This window comes from Colias philodice, chromosome 22 (assembly GCF_061535455.1).
Source record: "Colias philodice isolate Cphi_HAF_F1 chromosome 22, ilColPhil1 Martin Lab GWU primary, whole genome shotgun sequence".
In the NCBI taxonomy this organism is placed as follows: Eukaryota; Metazoa; Arthropoda; class Insecta; order Lepidoptera; family Pieridae; genus Colias; species Colias philodice.
Genome location: NC_143107.1, coordinates 623,979 through 648,362, shown reverse-complemented (window position 1 = coordinate 648,362; position 24,384 = coordinate 623,979). Strand labels below are relative to the sequence as shown.

At 34.6% G+C, this 24,384-nt stretch overlaps 3 protein-coding genes across 4 annotated transcripts; all 3 read right to left on the bottom strand.

Moving 5' to 3' along the window:
* Positions 1 to 371: 371 nt before the first annotated feature.
* Positions 372 to 10,975, bottom strand: LOC149478254 (juvenile hormone epoxide hydrolase-like). Of its 2 annotated transcripts, none has more exons than XM_089709519.1 (9): positions 10,858 to 10,975; positions 9,774 to 9,953; positions 9,542 to 9,681; positions 9,352 to 9,439; positions 8,997 to 9,161; positions 8,382 to 8,528; positions 1,487 to 1,688; positions 762 to 996; positions 372 to 627 (listed from the first exon to the last, which is right to left on the bottom strand). In XM_089709519.1, the coding sequence occupies exons 2-9, from the start codon at positions 9,951 to 9,953 to the stop codon at positions 393 to 395; spliced, it is 1,392 nt and encodes a 463-aa protein (XP_089565645.1). In that variant the 5' UTR covers positions 10,858 to 10,975; the 3' UTR covers positions 372 to 392. The 2 variants fall into 2 exon arrangements, with proteins under 2 accessions (XP_089565645.1, XP_089565644.1); XM_089709518.1 differs by having other exon boundaries at positions 10,837 to 10,960.
* Positions 10,976 to 13,568: 2,593 nt separating this feature from the next.
* On the bottom strand, positions 13,569 to 18,325 carry LOC149478253 (uncharacterized). Its single transcript, XM_089709427.1, has 4 exons — positions 18,197 to 18,325; positions 14,844 to 14,971; positions 14,434 to 14,624; positions 13,569 to 14,324 (listed from the first exon to the last, which is right to left on the bottom strand). Exons 1-4 carry the CDS (start codon positions 18,228 to 18,230, stop codon positions 13,904 to 13,906), a joined length of 774 nt encoding a protein of 257 aa, XP_089565553.1. The 5' UTR covers positions 18,231 to 18,325; the 3' UTR covers positions 13,569 to 13,903.
* Positions 18,326 to 18,758: 433 nt separating this feature from the next.
* On the bottom strand, positions 18,759 to 23,939 carry LOC149478252 (juvenile hormone epoxide hydrolase-like). Its single transcript, XM_089709520.1, has 9 exons — positions 23,820 to 23,939; positions 21,796 to 21,975; positions 21,543 to 21,682; positions 21,352 to 21,439; positions 20,997 to 21,161; positions 20,372 to 20,518; positions 19,938 to 20,139; positions 19,378 to 19,612; positions 18,759 to 19,014 (listed from the first exon to the last, which is right to left on the bottom strand). Exons 2-9 carry the CDS (start codon positions 21,973 to 21,975, stop codon positions 18,780 to 18,782), a joined length of 1,392 nt encoding a protein of 463 aa, XP_089565646.1. The 5' UTR covers positions 23,820 to 23,939; the 3' UTR covers positions 18,759 to 18,779.
* Between the last annotated feature and the right edge of the window lie 445 nt (positions 23,940 to 24,384).

Below are 24,384 nucleotides of genomic sequence, written 5' to 3'. Positions count from 1 at the left end.
TTTCGAATAGGGGTCGGGAATCTGATTTCTGATTGGTTACTGGATCATATTTTCCAACCAATAACAAGCGAGGGCGGAGTGCCCTAGCCCTCTTGTTCTTTTATTTAAACCTTATATCTATTGTAATAAGGACAAACGAGAAAAACCTTTGCGAAAATCCTATTAACTTTCAAACATATCTATTATAGGGATATTCAATTAAATTTGATAGATGAGAGACTATGCTTAACTTCAGACTTACCTACAGTATTGTTACTGCTTGTCGCAATGTTTAGTGAACAATGTGCGAGTTAAGTTGCGAAAAAAATAATATAATAGTCAATTATCGTGCGACAATTTTCATATAGAAGGAAGGATAAATAAAAGCCATATTCAATAAAAAAAAAGTTTATTTACAACTCAGTTCTACGTGCTTCTTTCTCCTTGTGCCAATTTCTAAACGTCGTAATCGCGGTTAAAACGTCCTTAGCGTATACTTCAGGCAACTCCATGGCTAAAAAGTGACCGCCATCTTCGAGATCTGTAGATTTCAGAAGGTTGGGGTACTTTGTTTTCAAGACCATGTCTGGTACGTAGGAGATTTCATTTTTCGCCTGGATTACGAAGGTTGGCACTTGAGTTGGTATTCTGGAAATGGAAGGGAATTTTAAGGTAAACGATTTTATTAATTGAAATGTTTTTCTGCAAATAGTGTTCCAAAGTCTGGATAAGACCACATAATACACAGAATACGCACTAAACATGCCGCAAAGAATACTCACTGGTCGAGCCCCAATCCAAGGTACCGCTTATTAAACGTCTCCGAATACAGTCTCATAGACGTCGTGATACAATTAGACACCCAGTAGACCATCACGTTATCAATCAGCTGATCCTTGGTGAAGCGCTGCGTGAGCCCGCCGTCGGGCTGCGAGCGGTATTCCGGTTTGGTCCATGTCGAGAATTTCTCGAGAATGTACGCTGCTAAGCCTGCTGGAGAGTCGGCGAGAGCTACGCCTGATAGGAGATGAGATTGGTATGATATTATACCATATATGTACCTTTTTTCAAAAAAGGAACTTTTGATAGAATTTGAGAAAGTTCAAAAGAAATAACAAGACAGCAATTAAAGTTATGCAGCTTATATATAGCCCCTTTAGTATTTGTTTATATTATAGTAAGGTGTTAAAAAATAAAAATATGATGAAGAAGTTCACTATAAACTCATTTTTATAATATTTACAAAAAAAGACGTGTGGCACTCGGGGACTGCCGCGGTAAAGCTATTGCATGCTATGCCTTCAAGCCACACCTCCGCGCCCGTCGGAGTGGGGAGCGTGAGGTTTTTTCGTTACGGAATTTCTGGATTCGGTCCCCGCGCTCAAAGCCCGCAATAGAAGCTATCCAATAGCTTAAAAAAACTGAATAAGTGTATTAACCCGAAGACTTGATCTAGACAAAATCAGACCAAATTCACTACATTAAATTCATAACAAAGCTATCTTACCAACTGTATCAGGTTTGGTAGACTGCAGGTGCATGTACCCAGTCTCCTGCAGTAAGAAGCCGACATGTTTTCCCAAAGGATACATCCTATCAGCCACGTTGGAGTTGACCACTAGCGGGGGATATATCGCTCCCAAGATTCGGACTATCGAGGTCCATGGACTCATCAAAAATGGTAAATTCGTGTGGTATCCTAGAACTTCCTGTAATTGTTAAGTTTTATATTATTAGTTCTCTATATAAGGTTACTTTATATATTGTATGTATGTATAGCAGCCATTTGGTTTCCATAACTAAGCTTTAGTATGGGATCAGATCGTACTATGTGTGAAAAATGTCATGAATAAAGCGCGTCACACACGGTGAAGATACTATAATATTTTATCTTAAGATACTGTTATATTTTATATTACAGTATCTTAACGCATCCGGTATCAGCGTTCGGTTATAGTATCTTCACCGTGTGTGACGCGCTTTATTCGAAATTAACTATTAACATAGACTAATACACTCAAGAAGACTTACAATCGCCATAGTAAAAAACGTAACTCGTTTCTCAGTTCCCAATTTTGTCGATAGATGTCACTCACAGTAGCATTTGGCATTTTTATAAGCTTTTTTATACGTTTAAGAACTAGATGTCGCCTTAGAGCATTAAGTCGGTTTAATGAAGCTAAGAGATGTCGCTACAAAAAAAATCAATGTGCCAAATAGTATCTTGACGTAAAATATAATACGCAAAAAACGTAAACTATAACGTAAAATATAATACGTAAAATATAATACGCAAAAAAATATTTTTATTTAAATGTTATTTTTTGCTCTGAATCGCGCAAGCGAAATGTTTTCGTTACAGAGCATATATACAACTTTCCGCCATTAATAATCGGGGCCTTTACGGCCGGCCGGTCGAGTAGACTAGTCTCTCCCTTTTTCGATTGAGGAAATCCACCTCCCTACCTCCACATCATTTTGTTTTAGTTTTAAAGATTTAATAAGCGTAAAATAATACTTTCTTCATTTTTGTATTTTGAGTAAACGTAACACTAATAACGGTTAGTTTGACCAGAGGCGACTCGTGACAAAATTGTATGGGTGTTTAATTAAGTATTGAACTAAAGTCTAAAACAAAGAAAATACAGTAGCGTAGTAAATTCATTACAAAAAAAAGCACCACAATAAGGGTGCTATTACAGATTTTTAACAAAAAACGCTATTTTACGGTACAATTTTAACTCAAAGCATGAGAACAAAGTAATATCTTAAATCTTTATATATAAAAATGAATCGCAAAATGTGTTGGTAAGCGCATAACTCGAGAACGGCTGAATCGATTTCGATAATTCTTTTTTTATTATATTCCTTGAAGTACGAGGATGGTTTTTATGTAGAGAAAACGTAAATATGTACCACGGGCGAAGCCGGGGCGGACCGCTAGTTACAAATAATTGGAATATTTCGATTTGCAACAAATACTAATGTTAACGATATTTTTTATCAGTTAAATAGTTTAAGAGATAGATCGTAAATACCATTTCAACCGCTATTTTCAAGATGGCGGCCGTGGGACAAGGGTGGCGACCCCACAAACTTGGTTTTAGCTTCACACTGACCCCCCCCTACACATCAAAAAAACAAAATTGCGTCCTCTAAAAAATGCAAGGTTAGGGCTAAAAAATGTAACATTTCAATGGATCACTAATAAAAGTAACAAAATGAATTTTTAAAGTTATCGTCTGGAATCAATTTCAATAAAAATATAAAAAAATAATACTATCAAGTATGAAGATGATCTATAAAATGGATTGCGCTATGTTTACGTGATCTTTTGTTTCGCGAAGGACTGAAAATTTCTCTTAACCTCTTATTGGATTCCGTATTTAGGCATTTGATATTCGTATTGGAGTTTAGGTATACGATAAATTTAATTTAAAATTAAAGATATATTAATTGTTAAATGAATGAGCACAACTTTATTATAATTATTTATGGGAGTTCACTGCACCAGCGCTCCTTAGGATGGACCGCCTATTTTTGTCACTTCGTTCATCGCTGTTCGAGAGTGACTTCGTGACCACCATGGACTTAGATCATTAAGTAATCGATAACACTCGCAGGTGTTTCCCCTTTTGTCGAGGTATAAGATTATTCGAATCGAAAAATCTTATGCTTTCATAAAAACTACTTGCGTAATCGATTACAAACACTCTGCGTTTTCCTAGGCTAAAACATCGAAAGGACGTCTGCGAGTGCTCCGCTAAAAATGCCGTTTTGCACTGTCAAGCCTTGCAGAAGCAATTCAAACATGTCGAATATTAAAAAAGATGGAATAACCTTTCATTTGAATATTTTTTTTTAACGTACATTTCTAATTAAATGCAATTTCTAATAATCGTCGATGTATCGTTTAGCGATATGATCAAGACAAATAATCGAGTCGTTTACTAGATCATTGATGCGGCCCCACGAGACTATCATGGAAAGAAAATATACAAATTTAATCTTTATGAACTAAGAGATAAAGTTGAATTTAAAACCCGATAATGAACCGCATTCCTTACGAGTCTATCTTTTAGCCCCTTGACCACCGAGCGGCCCGATCGGACCACGGCCCACGGGCCACGACACAATAGATTTTCTATTGTGTCTGTGATTCCGGGGGCTGAGGCATTAAAGAAATACAAATTTAATCTTTATGATCTAAGTTATAAAGTTGAATTTAGAACGCGATATTGAACCGCACTCCCCACGAGACAACTTGGAATGAAATACAAATTTAATCTTTATGAACTTAGGGATAGAGTTGAATTTAAAAACTCGTCGCTTAAAAGGTCATAAATTTTTACGACTTTCGTGACACAAATTATTTTTGTGAATGTGTGATTGTGTTTCAATAGTGTGAGTTACCTTCCCCGCACCAAAATCAGCAGAAAGTTTAGTTAGAACATTTGCCAGCGTACTCCATCCATTACTTAATGATCTAAGACCATGGACCACGTTGCTATGAACTGTTTTTGTCAAAGAATTACTCGAACAATTAGAACATAAATTTCAACGTAAGATGTATAGGTGCCCGTAGCTGTATTGATGAGTCTCGTACTTAAAAACCGATAGATGCTGGTTCAAATCATTGCCGTACATCTTTTTTTTTTTTCCCGTATTTTATGGTCATATAAATAATACTTTTTACAAGGGAATAATTAAGAAGAAAAAAGATATAGACATTTTTTTAACAGAAAATAAAGAATTTAAATAATATATATTACTAGCGGTCCGCCCCGGCTTCGCCTGTGGTACATATTTACGTTTTCTCTACATAAAAACCATCCTCGTACTTCAAGGAATATAATAAAAAAAGAATTATCGAAATCGGTTCAGCCGTTCTCGAGTTATGCGCTTACCAACACATTTTGCGATTCATTTTTATATATAAAGAAGACTAGCAGTCCGCCCCGGCTTCGCCCGTGGTACATATTCACGTTTTCTCTACATAAGAACCATCCTCGAACTTCAAGGAATATTATAAAAAAAGAATTAACGAAATCGGTTAGTCCGTTCTCAAGTTATGCGCTTACCAACACATTTTGGGATTCATTTTTATATTATAAAAAGATATACACTACTCTGATCACTATGTCGAATGTTTGTAGTGGGTGTCGAAATCTTATTAAAGGTACTCTCTTCCTTAAGATGCTCCACAATCCTATATAAGTTACTCTATGATGCTCCACCACCGCGTTGCTATGAACTGTATTTATCAAAGAAATACTCGAACAATTAGAGCATAAATAGACTGGAGTAGATAATTTTTGAAACAAAAAAAAATCGCAGTCGGATGAAACCCATTAGAAAAGGAAGGGAATATGATAAAAATGTAAGGAAAAATAAATTACGGTCAATCCGAGTTCGGGAAGTGGGAGGGGGGAGCTTTTAAGAGAAAAAAATGGTTTCTCTCGATTTCCGACAAAACTACAAGTCCTATAGAAAAAAGTTTAATTACAAAGTTGTAGGTAATTAAAAGTTCTACAACTTTTGTATTCACAATTTTTTCACATAACCTCAAAATTTAGGTGAAAAATTCAAAAAACCAAGTTTTTGGTCTTTTATTTTTATCTACTTCAAAATTTATTTTTTTTCTACGAAATTTGGTGGAAACTTGCTTTATTATGTCCCAAATACACTGTAATTTATTTGTTTGAAAATATTTATTTTTTCGCCTTATTTTGAATTAATACCAAAAAAACAACCTAATTTTCAATCGAAAAGTCACCCGTCAAAATATCAGCTTTTTTCAAAAACTTGGGGTGCCTTTTATTCATTGAAATCTCTACTTTCATATGGTGTAAAAAAAAATAAACACTACTATAGTAAATGTTCTCAGGAAATACATACAAACAGTGTGATAATGAGCTTTTACTAAATCAGGCACACTTCTTGAACTCTATATCTTCTCTTGTATCGGCTTTTCGGTAATATTTCAAAAGAAAAATAATTATCTGTTCTAAGTTTAATATTTTACAGCATATTCAAAAGCAAAATGATGTCGATAAAAACATTTCAGGTAGTTCAAGAAGTGTGCCTGATTTAGTAAAAGCTAATTTTCACACTGTTTGTATGCATTTCCTGAGAACATTTACTATGGTGGTGTTTATTTTTTTACACCATATGAAAGTAGAGATTTCAATGAATAAAAGGCACCCCCAGTTTTTGAAAAAAGCTGATATTTTGACGGGTGACTTTTCGATTGAAAATTAGGTTGTTTTTTTGGTATTAATTCAAAATAAGGCGAAAAAATAAATATTTTCAATCAAATAAATTACAGTGTATTTGGGACATAATAAAGCAAGTTTCCACCAAATTTCGTAGAAAAAAAAATAAATTTTGAAGTAAATAAAAATAAAAGACCAAAAACTTGGTTTTTTGAATTTTTCACCTAAATTTTGAGGTTATGTGAAAAAATTGTGAATACAAAAGTTGTAGAACTTTTAATTACCTACAACTTTGCCATTGAACTTTTTTCTATAGGACTTGTAGTTTTGTCGGAAATCAGGAGAAACCATTTTTTTCTCTTAAAAGCTCCCCCCTCCCACTTCCCGAACTCGGATTGACCGTAATTTATTTTTCCTTTTATTTTCATCATATTCCCCTCCTTTTCTAATGGGTTTCATCCGACTGCGATTTTTTTTATCTTTTCATTATTTTTAAAGGCTTCTACCCCAGTCTAAAAGGAGAATGACCACGGGTGGTATCGGTAAAATTTTAGTTGTGCCACGTATTCGTGATATTGTTAATTCCTATTTGTATTTATAATGATCATATGTATCAATATTAAGTCTTAATTATACCGGATAAATTGAAATAATAGTAAAAGTTATTCTTTTGAAACATATTGTATGACCACGTATGGAATCGGTAAAATACTAGTTGTGTCACGTGTTTGTGATATTGTTAATTCCTATTTGTATTTATAATGATCATATTTATCACTATTAAGTCGTAATTATACCGAATAAATAGAAATAAAAGTAAAAGTTTCTGTTTTGACACATTATATCTATCTCTCTTGCAAGCGTCCTGCGTCATATGTCATAGTTGAATGAATGTGTTCGACGCATTGTTCGACGTTATTTATTTTGAATTATAATGTTTATTACGATTTACTTTTCACATTTGTCTTGTAAATTAAAATATTACCTATGTAATAAATGTAAAACTTAACGTTCATCGTTAGTATAAACTCGATAAAGTATTTTTTGAAGCGTTGAATAAAACTATTGTTTTATTTTTATTGTCGTGAACTGCGGCTTATTTACATAAAAACTTTAATCGTTTCTAAAAGAACTAACATCAAGCTTTAAATTGAGCTATATTTCATCTTGACACAATAAGTTTGATTGCGATACCAAGTGCCATAGTCACTTCGGCAATCTCCTTTCAATGTAAGACGTATAAGTGCCGGTAGCTGTGTTGACTGAGTCTCGTACTTTAAAATCGATAGATGCTGGTTCAAATCATCGCTGTTCATCCACATTTTTTTTTCTTTTCCCGTATTTTAAGGGTCATATAAATAATACTGTTTACAAGAGAATACTTAAGAAGAAAAAAGATATAGACATTTTTTTAACAGAAAATAAAGAATATATATAATATACACTACTCTGATCACTATGTTGAATGTTTGTAGTGGGTGTCGAAATCTTAAAAGGTACTCACTTCCTTAAGATGCTCCACCACCGCGTTGCTATGAACTGTATTTATCAAAGAAATACTCGAACAATTAGAGCATATTTTTCAATGTAAGACGTATAAGTGCCTGTAGCTGTGTTGACTGAGTCTCGTACTTTAAAATCGATAGATGCTGGTTTAAATCATCGCTGTACATCCACATTTTTTTTTCTTTTCCCGTATTTTATGGTCATATAAATAATACTGTTTACAAGGGAATACTTAAGAAGAAAAAAGATATAGACATTTTTTTAACAGAAAATAAAGAATATATATAATATAATTATATTATATACACTACTCTGATCACTATGTCGAATGTTTGTAGTGGGTGTCGAAATCGTAATAGAGGTACTCACTTCCTTAGATGCTCCCTAAAAACTAAAATAATAATTCAAAAACACCGGAGTTTTTAAAACAACGCCCTCTAGATGTAATAATTGAAAATCGATAGTTTGCTGTTTCCTTAGTTCTAAAATTGGTCACTAGGTGGCGCTTTTAAAACTGCAAATTAAATAATAAGCTCAAATGAGAGCGCCATCTAGCAATAAGCTGAAATTACGGGGTACGATCTCTAGTATGACAATCATCAGTCCTCTTTAGATTCTATTAGTCCATGCTATTAATATGGACAAATCTTAGTCGTAATATATAAATTTTGGTTTTCTTACATTTGGGAAGTAAGTAGCCATAATACTGGTAATCAGTGCACCCCAATCTCCACCTTGCGCGTAGTATTTCTTGTAACCGAGTCTAGACATCAGGTTTCTCATTACAACAGCCATCTTATCCGCTCCAAAACCAGGTCGCACTGCACCCTGCTCAAAATAAATTATTTGTTTGAGATAAATATTATACAATTTGTTAATTATCTGTACACATTTTAACATTTTTTTTTTAATTTCAGTTAATTTAAATCAAAAAACACACACAATAGTTGAGTTTTACTTGTATTAGGGAAAAATATATAATTTTCACATAAGTGGTCAGTGTTAGGGCCTGTTCAGTGCTCGGCGGACAACAGTCACGCGGAGCGGATGTAAAGTACTGTCGTTGTCATGGCGGCTGCGTCAAATGTGCAAACCGAGAGGGTTACAACTTACAGTCGATCCCGATCCGCATCGCACTGAACGACAAAATCATCCGCGACGGACGCAAAACCTAGTCCGCGTGCGGACGGTCCGCGTCGCACTGAATCGGGCCTAAATCAAATTCGAAGCCGTAGTAGGTACAGGTAATATAATACCAGGCCGTAGTAACAAAAATAAAATTGAAAAATAACTCACACTAGAAAAGCCATAACCAGGGAGGCTAGGTATGATCAGCTCGATTGCGAAATCCCTGTCCTTATTCGCAGCAGTGAGGAGTGGTATAGCGTCATAGAACTCCAGGAAGGAGCCTGGCCAGCCGTGCAGTAGCAGCAGTGGTACCACCTCTTTACCTGCAGGGACCTGATTGGACATAAAATATGAAGTGGAATGAATAACCTAATAAATGAATAAAATTATACGGTTGTTTCATTTCTTATCCTGGTGTACAATATTATGTACAACCTTGGTAACTTTTTATTAATGACAAGCTTTATTATCGATAGTTAGAAAACTGTTTCTGATATGTAATTACTGAACTTCTATGCTCTACCTCTGGCGTTACTCGGACGAAGTGTATGTTCAATCCTTGAATATTTGTCTTGTAGTGTTTATATTGGTTTATGTATCTTTCACGAGCGCTGAAACAAATTTGTCAGTTAATTATTCAATCAAAATATGACCACAAGCAATTCAATTTATCAGCCTTAAATATTCAAGAATTATTTATTATCAACACAAACCTGAATGGATATTCTTCCGCCCAATACTTCAGCCAGGACTCCAGCTGTTTGCTGTTGAAGCCATATTCAAAAGCGATTCCGTCTAATGGCGGAGTAAGCGGGTGACGGTCTCTGAGACGTTCCTTGATGTCTTTCACGACCTTGAAATTTGAAAGAAGATTGTACAATAAAGTGTTTCAAATCAACAAAATAGAGTATTCAGATAGAAAATAATATATCAATAATCTCTTACCAAATTACTGAACTCCACTTGGAAGGGTACGATACTTTCATTGTACTTGGATTTAGCGAGCTTCGGTCCCCACCACTCCTCCAGGTCGATTTCTGGTAGTGGAGGGTGACTTTTAAAGTAGAAGTATATTATTGGTGCAGCGATACCCGCCAAAGCGCTAAGGACTATCAAGCGAAACATCTGGAAAGAAGATAAGATGTAATGTTTGGGCTGTAGAAGCAGGTCTTTAAAATGAAACTGACTAGTAGAGCGAGAGCGAAGACTAGACGCTCATTAAGGGCTATATTTCATTTATTTTATTATTATATAAAATAAATGAAATATAGCCCTTGTTGCCTTCTAATAAGGTAGCTTTCTATTAGTGAAAAAATTAAAATCGACCCAGTAGGTACCTCTTTATAATATTATTGTAAAAAGCCAAATTAAAAAACAAAAACAAACCGGTACTAGGTGTACATATCTAGACAGGTTTCGAGCATTTTTTATAAGAAACTTCTGTACGATCCGCCCGGACTGACAAAATAAATTAACCCTAAAATATCACACGGTGAGACCATAAAACCATGGGCATGAGCAAATAGTGAAAATATCATAGGTAGGTAGTTCTATTTTAATTTTTTAAGATACCTACCTACCTAGCTAAGGTATTTTACTTATTATTTATTTACGGGGTCTTAAATTATATTATTCCCGTGCTTTTGAAAGCATTATTTCTGCTTACATGGGTTATTTTTAAGAAGCCAAATGATATTGAATAACCACTTATTACCGTCAATTTGGAGTGAAGAATTAACGGCATCTTAGCCAACGGTAGGTAACCCGTTCGAGCCAAGCGAAACGTGACGCACATAACCTATTCTCGAATAATTTCGCCGGTTTTTGACCGCTTTTACGACCTCAAAATCAACACGAAAATTTTCCTGCTATCAACAGATAAAGAAGTAATCTATTTGTAGCAATCATTAGTTTTGTTTTAAATAGTTTCATTTCATCACAAACAACAAAAATATAGCAACTAAAAAATATAGCAAATATAGCAACAATATTATATTTTAATATTAACCTTTGAATATCAATTATTAACCTTTGTTATCTCGTTTCCACCTCACCAAATATCATATGTGTGAGAGAGACAAAAACAGATAACGCACACCTGTTTTACACGTTCATTCTCTATCACTATAAAATACAAACTGAAATCTGAATCGGTTTGTTCGTGTTTTTATCAAATTAAAAGATACATACCTCTTAATGCGAGCGAAAATGAATCCTAATTTTAAAATAATAAGGTACATTTTGAAGTGGGAGCATTTCGTACTTAAGTCGTTTCGTACATGACTATCTTTCAAACTGAGTCACAAGTGAAATAATTTTGTTGTTGTCTATAATAAGTAAGTTAAATAACTTTTGGAGAATTATTAATGGTCGTTGTTATTCCGTTTTGAACTTTACACAGCATCCACATAAGACCACGTATTGTTTATATCTTATTATTCATTATTATTAGATTTTGGCAGCATCACCATGAATAATGTTTTGTTTTCTCGATTTTTGACATTTTATGTACAAACAATTGTATGAGTAGGCACTCATACAATTGTTTTGTATGTAGTATGTAATAATATGGTCTATGTGGTACCTAAACATATTGAATTGAAGTCTAAAATAAATTAATCAAAATATGTAATAGAAATATACCTAGTGTAGGTAGGCAAAAATTGCCTTCGTATAGGTATTCGATAAGAAAATTGTATTAGATTTAGGTACCAACTTAAATAATATTTTTTACATCTATAGCAAGTCATTATGTTTTTAAGATGTACAAATAATAAAAATATTTGTGGGCAATTACCTATCTTATCGGTTTCAAATCACAAACGACACGTGCTTAACTTATTAATGCCCCATATTTGGGGTTAGATAAAAATATTTGATTGATGTAATTTCTTTCAAAACATTAATTGGTATGGTATTGTTATGTATAAATATATAAATCCATTTCAATTAACCTTAGACCTATTAAGTTATGGTCCACGGAAAGTGTCTGGCATTATAATATTTAATTATAATGATATTATATTAATATTCTCATTATAAGTTTGGATATTCGTTTTCTTTTAATAACGTTCAAATATACACACTATAACTATAACTACTATGTATGTAGTTCATAAATTTACTTAGGTACTCATAATATCTTACTTTATTCGCAAATGGCAAAATCAGGGTGAGAAGCTAGTATAAAATCAAAATGTATCCAATCAATTTGTGATCTCGAATGAATTGAGGGGATTCACAGTGGACGCGTGCTCGACTTTTTAATGCCCCTAATGTGGGGTGAGATTAACTTTTATTGATATTTTCTATGGGAATATATGCTTCATTTTTTTACCTTTTTTCTTGATATGTATTGTGAAGCATATAGAATATAGACTAATGTCTATATTATTTAATAGTGATTATTTTTCCGACCCAAATATCGACCAATAGAATTGCACCATTCGACGTCACGTGGTACAACCTACATGGTATTATACTGATAATTTTTTGAAAATTTTCTCTGGTCGTTGACGTCAAACTGACAGGTTCAATTCAATTGTGAAATTATTGGCCGACATTTGGGACGGAAAAATAATCTCCCGAATACCACACGAGCTTCAAAATTATCTGGCATTTCCCTCAAGGTTCCCTGCAAACAAATAAAGTCGTCAAGTTTTTCAGGAAAAATCACTCGCGCTTCGCGCTCGTCATTTTTTAACCTTGACTAAAAACTTGACTCCTTCATTTGTTTGCAACGAACCTATCGGAAAATACCCGATAATTTTGAAGCTCTTGTGGTATTATAAGTGAATATTAGTGTTTGTTTCAGTCTTTATAACAGATGATTTAAAAAAATTCCCATGCCTCATCTTATTTTTTTTATTTTGTAACCTCCTTTTTTTGAAGTCGCTTAAAAATTAGCACCATTTTACCTTATCGACAGTATCTATATTGCACTGTTACCAAATATTGAATATACATGTAATTTAGACAAAAAGCGTGCGTGGCGAGCACACATGTCAGAAGTGAAACTTCTTTGCCAAGATTCAAAGACACCAAAATCGTCTCGTTACACTATTACGTGACGGTATTGCCATGACGCGACCTTGAAATGTTACTTTCAACGCACCTATAGAAGATTCACTTCATAAATCAACGTTTATTCGTGAAGAATGGACTATGGAGTGGCCATTACCGCTCTAGATTCCTAAACAGTAGGTACAGAACGACAGAAATTAACTTTTTGAAGTAAAAACTGTAAAAACTAAATGCTAATATTAAATAGAGCTAACAGAGTATATGTATAGATTTCCGTGGGCATATAAACATAACTTTTAATGTGAGCGACAATTTGAACAATTAGAACTACATAGATACGAATGGAATAAATAGAATCTTGAAAAGTGGAAATTTCCTACATAATACTGTTACTTGTTTTGAACATCATACTTTTTAATCATACAAACAAAACAACGCATGTATCAATCTTAAAAAAATGCAGCATCACGCTGAATATGTGTTTGGGTTTTTCATCACTGAAATAAATAAGCAAGATTGTTAATGAACCTTGAGGTACATTTGAATTTTGAATGTTGGTTATGTAATGTTGGTACTTCAAATTGTAGTCTAAAATTATTGATTTAATATATGTATAGGTACCTTTATTTCTCTACCAAGTAGACTGTTAACGAACGACTGAAACGACACCATATTTTTTACTACATATTTATTATGAAACATTTACAATACATATATACTTACAAATAAATTATTGCACATAATATTATTTAAGAATAATTTTTGGAACATTTTTTCACGTCTACCATACATTATTAGATTCACTATAATACTCGAAGTTAAGTTGAAATTATCCAACAATGCCATCATTACTATCAATTCATTAATAAACAGAGAGATTTCCTTCAATACTACGTATGTAGTAACATCACAATTATAATACACGATCTTTTAAAATGGCTACTAACTACCTATTAGCTGCACATTGGCTGCATAGATATCATTTTAACTTTTCAACATTTCTCATTTTGTATAAAAACCGTCAATACTGACTGTTATCTAATCCTATCCTTTTATTTTTCACCATCTTTCTCGTTATTTTTATTTTTACTGTTAATATCGTCTTCCTTCCCCGGCGCTATCATCAGCAAATTATTCCCATTACTCTCTCCCGTCAAATTCCTGAACGGCATTTGCCGCCATTTCGTCTGCAAATAATACTGGCTGCGGAGGATCTTCAAATCCTTTCCAAAGAAAAAGGTTTTATTGCAATGTGCTCTCATTTTGAATTCCTCGTTTTCCTCATTGCCGTATCTCAAATATTCTACGTCTTCTGGTCTTCTTATTTCGTCGTATGGTCTTTTGAGACGCATTCGACGGGACAAAGGGCTTAATGGAGATTCACATTTGATTGCGAGACCAGAATTCTCCTTGTTAGTGAGCAGACCGTGGTTCTTTTGCCACTCCAGTACTTCGCATAATAAGCCTATATACCTGTAAAGAAACAACGATTAATATATATGTATGTATAATCACTTAATCCACTATGTAGAGATAGTCTATAGTTTGGACTATTACTTATTATTTGTAATTATGTACCTACCTGATAGCCATCCTTAATATCTCGTTCTTGGAGAGTTTCTTATCATGCGGGTACGTGGGCACCAGCCGCCGCAGCTCCGCGAACGCGCCGCTGAGATTCTGCTGCCGCCAGCGCTCCCTGCAGTTGGTGAACAGCTTGCGAGGAGGCCGAAGGAGACAGGCGTTCAGGGTTGGCATGTCCTCTGGCAGATTCTGTGGACAAAACTTCGTTATTCATAAGACACATAAAGCAAAAGCATACAATGTTGGTGATTTTGATTTACACTAAACTTAAATCCTTTTTTTAATAAAACTTGGCAAATGTCTTGATGAAATAATGTGGTTAAAAGACGGGTTGAAAATGATTAACGTACTTATAGCTTTACTTTGTTAAATCACATTTTAATACATGTGTAAGGTACACCTTATTACCTGTGTGGTCCTGGTACACTGCCTGTCGTCATCGCTATCAGGCAGGCACAGATCATCGCTCAGCATCTCGCTGTCTGGCTCCTCATCCGAACACGACTCTTGGTCTGACGTCATAGCGTTGGTGTACGCTAGGAGGCACAAATTATCATATTAAATCACAAAAAACACACAGTACGGTACTCTACACCAAGTTATACTTGTTTGGAAATTTTCATAAAACTGAGATTGAGACTCTAATCACAAATTAAAATTAAAATTATTTATTACAGCATGAATTGTGAAAAACGATAATTCACGTTTTGGAAATCATTAATATAAACTAGAGAAATAGCAAATGTCCCACAATACTTCCTTGTGGCACACCAATTAATCATTTCATGTTTATGAATGAAATTTGCGATTTCTCTACATTGTTACGAATGATACCTACATAGAATAACTACCTACTCTTGCCAAATCAATGCCTCTAATCCATATTAGAACCCATGTGGCATGTTCTAATACTTAGTTGGGAGTTATACATCATTATAAACATTATCAAATGCCTTTGTCAAATCCAAAAACTTTGTTATTCCTTGTATCATATTTATTAAATACTCTTTTATCATATTTATTTATATGTATAATACATATAAATATAAATAAATAATCATTTTAAGGAGCATTGATAAACTTAGCACTTAGTTGGAACATTTAAAAAATTAAGTCTATATCTAATGCCATCACAAAGAACAATAAACGCTACTGAAAATAACTATATACATATGAAAAATACAATTATACTAAGTATTTATTTAAAATAAATACCAACCGATGCATCTTTTCCTGTGATAGCAACATCCGGCAATATAAATCTGGGGGCACGGCAGTGCCCCCGCCAAGTCGAGCAAAAAAAAAGCGGCACGGCCGTACCATCCTTTTCTCGAAGCAATTCGGGCCTTTTTCGACCCCCTATAATTCGGTTGTGGATAAAGCAAGAAACCTGAATCTTCAGTAACTAATCCGGCATTGTATAAACACGGAATATTTAAAATTTCAGTCAATTTGAACCAGTAGTTTAAGAATGACAACTTGTTAAAGTTTCTAAATTTTGTCACTCACTGACTCACCGATCATCAAAAGTCCAAGGCACTTCTAGCAGACTTAGAAGCTTCATATTTGGAATACATATAGAGTTTAGTGTCTTAATCATGGGAAAACTTAAATATTTTGTAATTTCGGTCCAGTTTTCCAAATACACCAACTGCATCAATAACTTTGTAATCCCATATAAATATATGGGATTACAAAGTTATTTATGCAGTTGGTGGTTGGTGGTGGTATCAAAAAGAAAGGCTCTACAAAAAGAAGTGAGATCCCATCAAAAACATCCTGTAAAAAACCCAAGTCTCGCAGCTCAGTCTTTCTACCGTCAAAAGTTGTGAGATCCATGCAATGTAATACCAAGTCGGTTAATCTATTTAGTGTCTACTTGAAGGACCTTCTGTCTTAAGTTATTACATAAGTTATTATCATGCCAATATTAAAAATATTTAACGTTTTAAACAAATAGATCGACTTGGACATCGCATGAAAACAAAATGAATATTACAATATTATATTAGATTCTTGACACCTTGGCCACGGACACCGGCGGCGCGACCGACGGCGCGACGGGCGGCGCGGCAATTCGCGCGGCGCGGTAAGCATGCCACGGGCAGTTGCGTTCGCCGCCGCGACCAGTGTAGACGAGGAGACGAGATGGCTTTATCAAAGTTAGCTCGACGTTGTTTGGAGTAGCAGCTTTTTTGCTCAAGATTTAATGTTTGGAAGATATAGTGGAGTACACGAATTAAATAAAAATGGAATTCTCCGTCTGTAACAACAGACGGAGAATTCCACCAAAAATATGAAAAATATAGGCATGATGAAAAATTATGTTGCGGGTGGCTAGACTTCCAAATAGCTGGTCTAGCTAGAATTTCTGCAATAAAAGCTTCCGTCTCCATTTTCGCGAAAAAAAAACAAACTATTTTAAATTAAGTTCGCTCCGGGAGTAGTCGCCGCGTCTGCCGCTCGACTCCGTGGCCTGCGCCGTAATAACTCATACATTTGTTTCGATCGCTAGTCGTGCCGCGCGATTCGCTCGGGGAAATTCGCCGGTCGTCTCGCTGGTCGCCGCTGCGCGTGGCATGCCCAGTACATTTCCATACATTTGATTCATTCGCAAGACGCGCCGCCAGTCGCGCCGCGCGAATTTTCGCTATAGCGAATTGTCCGTGGCCAGCACGTTAGTCTCTCGCGCCTCACGCGATTGAAACTCTCGTTCCTGTTGGTCGCTGGCCCGTCGTGCTGTGTAGTGTGATACATACTAATAATCAAATCAAGCGATGTCCAAGTCGATCTATTTGTTTAAAACGTTAAATATTTTTAATATTGGCATGATAATAACTTATGTAATAACTTAAGACAGAAGGTCCTTCAAGTAGACACTAAATAGATTAACCGACTTGGTATTACATGGATCTCACAACTTTTGACGGTAGAAAGACTGAGCTGCGAGACTTGGGTTTTTTACAGGATGTTTTTGATGGGATAGAAATTAATTTCAAATCATCACATTGTATTTTTAATTATCTGTACTAGACTAAATTAAAATTGATAATAATCTTATATATAAAAATGAATCGCAAAATGTGTTGGTAAGCGCATAACTCGAGAACGGCTGAACCGATTTCGATAATTCTTTTTTTTATTATATTCCTTGAAGTACGAGGATGGTTCTTATGTAGAGAAAACGTAAATATGTACCACGGGCGAAGCCGGGGCGGACCGCTAGTCTTATATATAAAAATGAATCGCAAAATGTGTTGGTAAGCGCATAGCTCGAGAACGGCTGAACCGATTTCGTTAATTCTTTTTTATTATATTCCTTGAAGTACGAGGATGGTTCTTATGTAGAGAAAACGTAAATATGTAGGTACCACGGGCGAAGCCGGGGCGGACCGCTAGTTATCAATAATTATTATTCTATTTACTTTACATTGATAATATTTAAGTTATTTAACCATGTTGGCTATATAATATTATGCCAGTGGGTTTAAAATGGATGCGGAAATAAAAAACAATATAGAGATGTTTGGTTTGGTGGTGTATGTACGGCGTGTACGTAATTTACTTGTTATATTTACGTTACTTAGTTACTTATGAAAATTTACTTTCGGTACATTGACTTCGAGAATCTATATAAAATTACTTTTAATCCACCCTCAAAAGGACGAAGTCTCTCTAGTTTATGAAGCCTATTTTCATGATTTTCTTGTTCTTTTCATGAGTAGTTTCTTTAATTATAAAATAATATACTTAATTCTAACCTTTATTTTCAGCAGTATTCGTTACGGTGGGCATAAACACTGATCACTATAAAGCAATCCACACAAATTATTAAAACACAATGAAACTATAATATTTCTGTAGAATCCCTAAAGGATCCTTTCCCATCAAAGGTCGTAATAGAACTGAAATAAAATAATGCTGAATATTCAAATTTAGAATAGGGGTCGGGAATCTGATTTCTGATTGGTTACTGGATCGTATTTTGAACCAATCACAAGCGCGAGCGAGTGCCCTAGCCCTCCTGTTGTTTTATTTGAACCTTATATCTATTGTAATAAGGACAATTGAGAAAGACTTGCGAAAATCCTATTAACTTTCTAACATATCTATCTATTATAGGGATATTCAGTTGAAATTGACAGTTGAGACAATAACCACCTATAAACTTTAGTCTAAAGTACTTAATGTTGATAGTAGTGTTATGTTTTTGCGTTAAGTTGCCCAAAACATGACTATGTAAAACTAGCTATAACTGACTAGTTATATATATTGTATCGAGTTACAATTTTCATATAGAAGGAAGGACAAATAAAAGCCATCTTCAATAAAAAAAAAGTTTATTTACAACTCAGTTTTACGTGCTTCTTTCTCCTTGTGCCAATTCCTGAACGCAGTAATCGCGGTTAAAACGTCCTTAGCGTATACTTCAGGCAACTCCATGGCTAAGAAGTGACCGCCATCTTCGATATCTGTAGCCTTCAAAAGGTTGGGGTACTTTGTTTTCAAGACCATTTCTGGTACGTAGGTGATTTCATTCTTCGCTTGGATAACGAAGGTTGGCACTTGGGTTGGTATTCTGGAATTATATTTGCGGTTTTTTAGAGCTGATGACAGTAGCATTTATCTTTTGACATTCAAATAATATTTAAAGTAAAGATTTTATTAATTGGAATGACATGCATATAATTTAATATCACCTATTTTACGACTACATTCAAATTTGAAATTACCAAAATATCATTAATCAAAAAATAGAAAGGTCATTTCAGGTTATTAAATTTGTATCATAATTCTCATAATTTTGTATCAAAAAAGGTCAAACTCATTTGATATTATATCGATAGATCTCTCAAGTATCAAACTTAAAAACAATAGCAAGCCATAGGGCTAAATTATTAACACTCGCTGAGTATGCCGCATAATATACTCATCAACTCACTGGTCGAGCCCCAATCCAAGGTACCGCTTATTAAACGTCTCCGAATACAGTCTCATAGACGTCGTGATACAATTAGACACCCAGTAGACCATCACGTTATCAATCAGCTGATCCTTGGTGAAGCGCTGCGTGAGCCCGCCGTCGGGCTGCGAGCGGTATTCCGGTTTGGTCCACGTCGAGAACTTCTCTAGAATATACGCTGCTAATCCTGCTGGAGAGTCGGCGAGCGCAACACCTGATAGGAGATAAAATTTGTATGATGGAATGTTATACCATTTACTTATATAGGTTTTGTTAACTACGAACTTCAAATGTAATTTGCGGAAGTTCAAAAGAAATAGTAAGGCAGTAAATAAAGTTATGCTTATATTATAGCCCCTTTAGTATTTTTTTATTATTATAATAAGGGGTTAAAAATATGATGAAGAAGTTCACTATAAACTCATTTTTATAATATTTACAAAAAAAACTGAATAAGTGTATTAAAACGAAGACTTGATCCACACAAAATCAGACCAAATTCTCTACATTAAATTCATAGCATATAAAAGCTATCTTACCAACAGTATCAGGTTTAGTAGACTGCAGGTGCATGTACCCATTCTCTTGTAGCCAGAAGCTGAAATGTGTTCCCAAAGGATACATCCTATCAGCCACATTGGAATTAACCACTAGCGGAGGATATATCGCTCCCAAGATACGGACTATCGAAGACCATGGACTCATCGAGAATGGTAAATTTGTGTGGTATCCTAGCACTTCCTGGAATTGTTAAGTTTTATATTAGTCCTCTATATAAACGCTATTATATATATGTATATACATATTTCAAATTACGTATGTATGTATACCAGCCATTTGGTTTCGATAACTAACCTTTAGTATGGACTATGGGATCAGATCGTGCCATGTGTGAAATTGTCATGAATTATTCGAAATTAACTATTAATATGGCCAAATCTTAGTCGCAATATATAAATTTTGGTTTTCTTACATTTGGGAAGTAAGTAGCCATAATACTGGTAATCAGTGAACCCCAATCTCCACCTTGCGCGTAGTATTTCTTGTAACCGAGTCTAGACATCAGGTTTCTCATTACAACAGCCATCTTATCTGCTCCAAAACCTGGTCTGACTGCACCCTGCTCAAAATAAATTATTTATTTAATATAAATAATAGATTTCCGCCCGCGGCTTCGCCCGCATTTTTAAATAAAAACCCGCATAGTTCCCGTTCCCGTGGGATTTCCGGGATAATTAGGATTAACTCCTATCCTATGTGTTAATCCAAGTTATCCTCTATATGTGTGCTAAATTTCATTGTAATCGGTTTAGTAGTATTTGCGTGAAAGAGCAACAAACACACACACGTACACATCCTCACAAACTTTCGCATTTATAATATTAGTAGGATTGTACTATTATCTGTACACATTTTGACATTTTTTTATTTAAATCAAAAGACACAAATTAGTTGAGCTTTACTTGTATGATAAATATTATAATTTTCACATAATGTTTCACATAATGTTTTCACATGTGTAAAACAAATTCTAAGCCATAGTACAGATGATATAATACCGGGCCGTAGTGACAAAAATATAATGGAAAACAACTTACACTAGAAAAGCCATAACCAGGGAGGCTAGGTATGATCAGCTCGACTGCGAAGTCCCTGTCCTTATTCGCAGCAGTGAGGAGTGGTATAGCGTCATAGAACTCCAGGAAGGAGCCTGGCCAGCCGTGCAGTAGCAGCAATGGTACCACTTCTTTACCTGCAGGGACCTGATTGGACATAAAATATGAAGTGGAATGAATAACCTAATAAATGAATAAAAATATACGGTTGTTTCATTTCTTATCCTGGTGTACAATATTATGTACAACCTTGGTAACTTTTTATTTATGACAAGCTTTATTATCGATAGTTAGAAAACTGTTTCTGATATGTAATTACTGAAGTTCTTTGCTCTACCTCTGGCGTTACTCGGACGAAGTGTATGTTCAATCCTTGAATATTTGTCTTGTAGTGTTTATATTGGTTTATGTATCTTTCACGAGCGCTGTAACAAATTTGTCAATTAATAATTCAATCAAAATATCATTATACCGACCACGAGCAATTTAAAGCCTTAAACATTCAAGAATTATTTTAACAACACAAACCTGAATGGATATTCCTCCGCCCAATACTTCAGCCAGAACTCCAGCTGTTTGCTGTTGAAGCCATATTCAAAAGCGATGCCTTCTAACGGCGGAGTGAGCGGGTGACGGTCTCTGAGACGTTCCTTGATGTCTTTCACGACCTTGAAATTTGAAAGTTGTTTTTATAAATTTACGAAAAAATGGGAATGTACAATAAAGTGTTTTAGCTCAACAAATAAACTATTGAGATTAATAAATATCAATCATTTCTTACCAAATTACTGAACTCCACTTGGAAAGGTACGATACTGTCGTTAAACTTGGACTTCGCGAGCTTCGGTCCCCACCACTCCTCCAGGTCGATATCTGGTAGCGGAGGGTGGCTTTTGAAGTAGAAGTATATTATTGGTGCAGCGATACCCGCCAAGGCGCTTAAGACTATCAAACGAAACATCTGGAAAGAAGATAAGATGTAATGTTTGGGCTGTAGAAGCAGGTCTTTAAAATGAAACTGACTAGTAGAGCGTAGTTTATTTATAAAATATTACGACCTCTTGACAATCAGGGTTGAAAAAGAACTCTAATTGAATTACAAAGTAAATAAATGGTAAATGTTAAAAATACTATGTAATGACGATTCGAAAGTGCTACTAAATAGTAGTCTAATTGAATAAATGAATGTTTGAGTTTTTTTTGAATAAATCTAGGAGAAAATTATTGTAAATACTGGGAAGGCTTTGTCTTTGAATATGGTACATTAATAACTTTGTCATTACATACCTAGTCCAAAAACAAATTAGTTAACGACGCTTCCTCATAGACTTTAAATAATAATAGTATTTGTTTAGAATAAACATTTTTCAACGTTTGTCTTTCAAAAATACTGTAATTAACCCATTGAGCCCCGAACGGCCCGATCGGTCCACGACACAATAGATTTTCTATTGTGTCTGTGATTCCGGGGCCTGAGTTATGATTGTATATTATGATGTTCTAAAACTTGACGATTTCATCGAAATGTACAACAGTATGTAATTATTGTAAAATAACTTATAGCAGGTTGGTTCATATCAAATCCTAAGTGTACCGTACTACGCGATGGGGTAAGAACGAAATAAGCACGTACATGTTCAAATAACAGCGTACAAGAAGCGAGTACGCAAGTACGCTACAGTTATCGTAATCCCAGTATAAATCGTTTCTTGTTCATCTACGATAAAAATTATATTTTATATTGATATGCTTAAAAAGCTTAAAAAGTGATAGCAGTTGAATATCGAAATGACTAGGAATGTACAGAAATGCACATACAAATTACAATACGCTTCACACTTCGTGTACGTACTAATTTGAATTTGTACGTCGTACGCGCATTCTCTCTGTACGTAATCGGTAATACACCGTACGATACACTTAGGTCTTAGGATAAGAAGTCTGCTATACACTTTCATGGAAATTAAACATAGCTGTAAGCTGATCGTCAGCGGTCTGATTATAATTTATAAGACACTAGGGCTATATTTCATTTATTTTATTATTATACATTTAAATAAAATATAGCCCTTGTTCTTTTCTAATAAGGTGAAAAAATTAAAATCGATCCAGTAGGTACCTCTTTATAATATTATTGTAAAAAGGCAATTTAAAATACAAATACAAACCGGTACTAGGTATGTTGCGATATCTAAACAGGTTTCGAGCATTTTTCATAAGAAACTTCTGTACGGTCCGCCCGGACCACAGATCACAGAAACTAAAGGGAGATATTATGGTTAGGGGGCGGGGCCGGTGTCGCAGCAATATGCCCAAAAAAAGAACAAGCTGTAGTGGTGCTGTATACGTACGTCACTTACAATCTAGTGTGCGAACGAATAGTCGCTCTCATATATTTTTTGTGTGATGACACGCACACAACGCGAAGTATTGTTTTGATTTTGTTTACTGCAGTTGTGTGCGTAAATTTGTAATGAGACACAATTTCGTACTAGTCAGCGCAAGCGATTGGCATCTCTCTAGATCTCTATGGCCCGGACTGACAAAATAAATTAACCCTAAAATATCCCGAAAATTTTCCTGCTAAACAGATAAAGAAGTAATCTATTTGTAGCAATCATTAGTTTTGTTGGAAATACAAGTTTCATTTCATCACAAACAACAAAAATATAGCTTATTTTGTCGGATTAGTAAACGCGTTCTTAACCCTTTACAAAGTTATAAAAATAACTAAACTATCTTTAATATTTAATAATTACGTAATATTTATCAACAATAAATTAATAATAATACAATATTACTTACGATTGAATATCAATTAACCTATGTTATCTCGCTTCCACCTCACCAAATATTATATGTGTGAGAGAGACAAAAACAGATAACGCACACCTGATTTACACGTTCATTCTCTATCACTATAAAATACAAATGAATCGGTATGATCATGTTTATTGTTTTTATCAAATTAAAAGATACATAACTCTTAATGCGAGCGAAAATGGATCCTAACTCTCAAGGAATAAGGTACATTTTAAAGTGGGAGCATTAGGTACTTAAGTCGTTTTGTACACTATCCTTCAAACTTGACTCAGTTTCACCACGACTCCCCTAGACTCACCCTCAAGACTCACCAGTCACCACGGTAATAATTTTGTTGTTGTCTAATTATTATACATAAGATAAATAACTTTTATTTGGAGAATTAATGGGCGTTATTATTCCAGCATCACCATGAATACTGTTTTGTTTTCTCGATTTTTGACATTTTATGTACCTACCTACTCATACAATTGTTTTGTATGTAGTATGTAATATGGTCTATGTGGTACCTAAACATATTGAATTGAAGTCTGAAATAAATTAATCA

What these genes read in the sequence shown, in the direction of transcription:
- LOC149478254 (XM_089709519.1), bottom strand. Translation starts at nt 9,953, where the DNA reads ATGTTTCGCTTGATAGTCCTTAGCGCTTTGGCGGGTATCGCTGCACCA. An exon ending in TGGCTACTTACTTCCCAAAT is followed by an intron (nt 1,689 to 8,381) that starts GTAAGAAAACCA and finishes TAACAATTACAG; the next exon opens with GAAGTTCTAGGATACCACAC. An exon ending in TACCAAACCTGATACAGTTG is followed by an intron (nt 997 to 1,486) that starts GTAAGATAGCTT and finishes ATCTCCTATCAG; the next exon opens with GCGTAGCTCTCGCCGACTCT.
- LOC149478253 (XM_089709427.1), bottom strand. Translation starts at nt 18,230, where the DNA reads ATGCCCACCGTAACGAATACTGCTGAAAATAAAG. An exon ending in GAATACTGCTGAAAATAAAG is followed by an intron (nt 14,972 to 18,196) that starts GTTAGAATTAAG and finishes TGTGCCTCCTAG; the next exon opens with CGTACACCAACGCTATGACG. An exon ending in ATATTAAGGATGGCTATCAG is followed by an intron (nt 14,325 to 14,433) that starts GTAGGTACATAA and finishes GTTTCTTTACAG; the next exon opens with GTATATAGGCTTATTATGCG.
- LOC149478252 (XM_089709520.1), bottom strand. Translation starts at nt 21,975, where the DNA reads ATGTTTCGTTTGATAGTCTTAAGCGCCTTGGCGGGTATCGCTGCACCA. An exon ending in AAGTGGAGTTCAGTAATTTG is followed by an intron (nt 21,683 to 21,795) that starts GTAAGAAATGAT and finishes TCAAATTTCAAG; the next exon opens with GTCGTGAAAGACATCAAGGA. An exon ending in CTTGGATTGGGGCTCGACCA is followed by an intron (nt 19,015 to 19,377) that starts GTGAGTTGATGA and finishes ATATAATTCCAG; the next exon opens with AATACCAACCCAAGTGCCAA.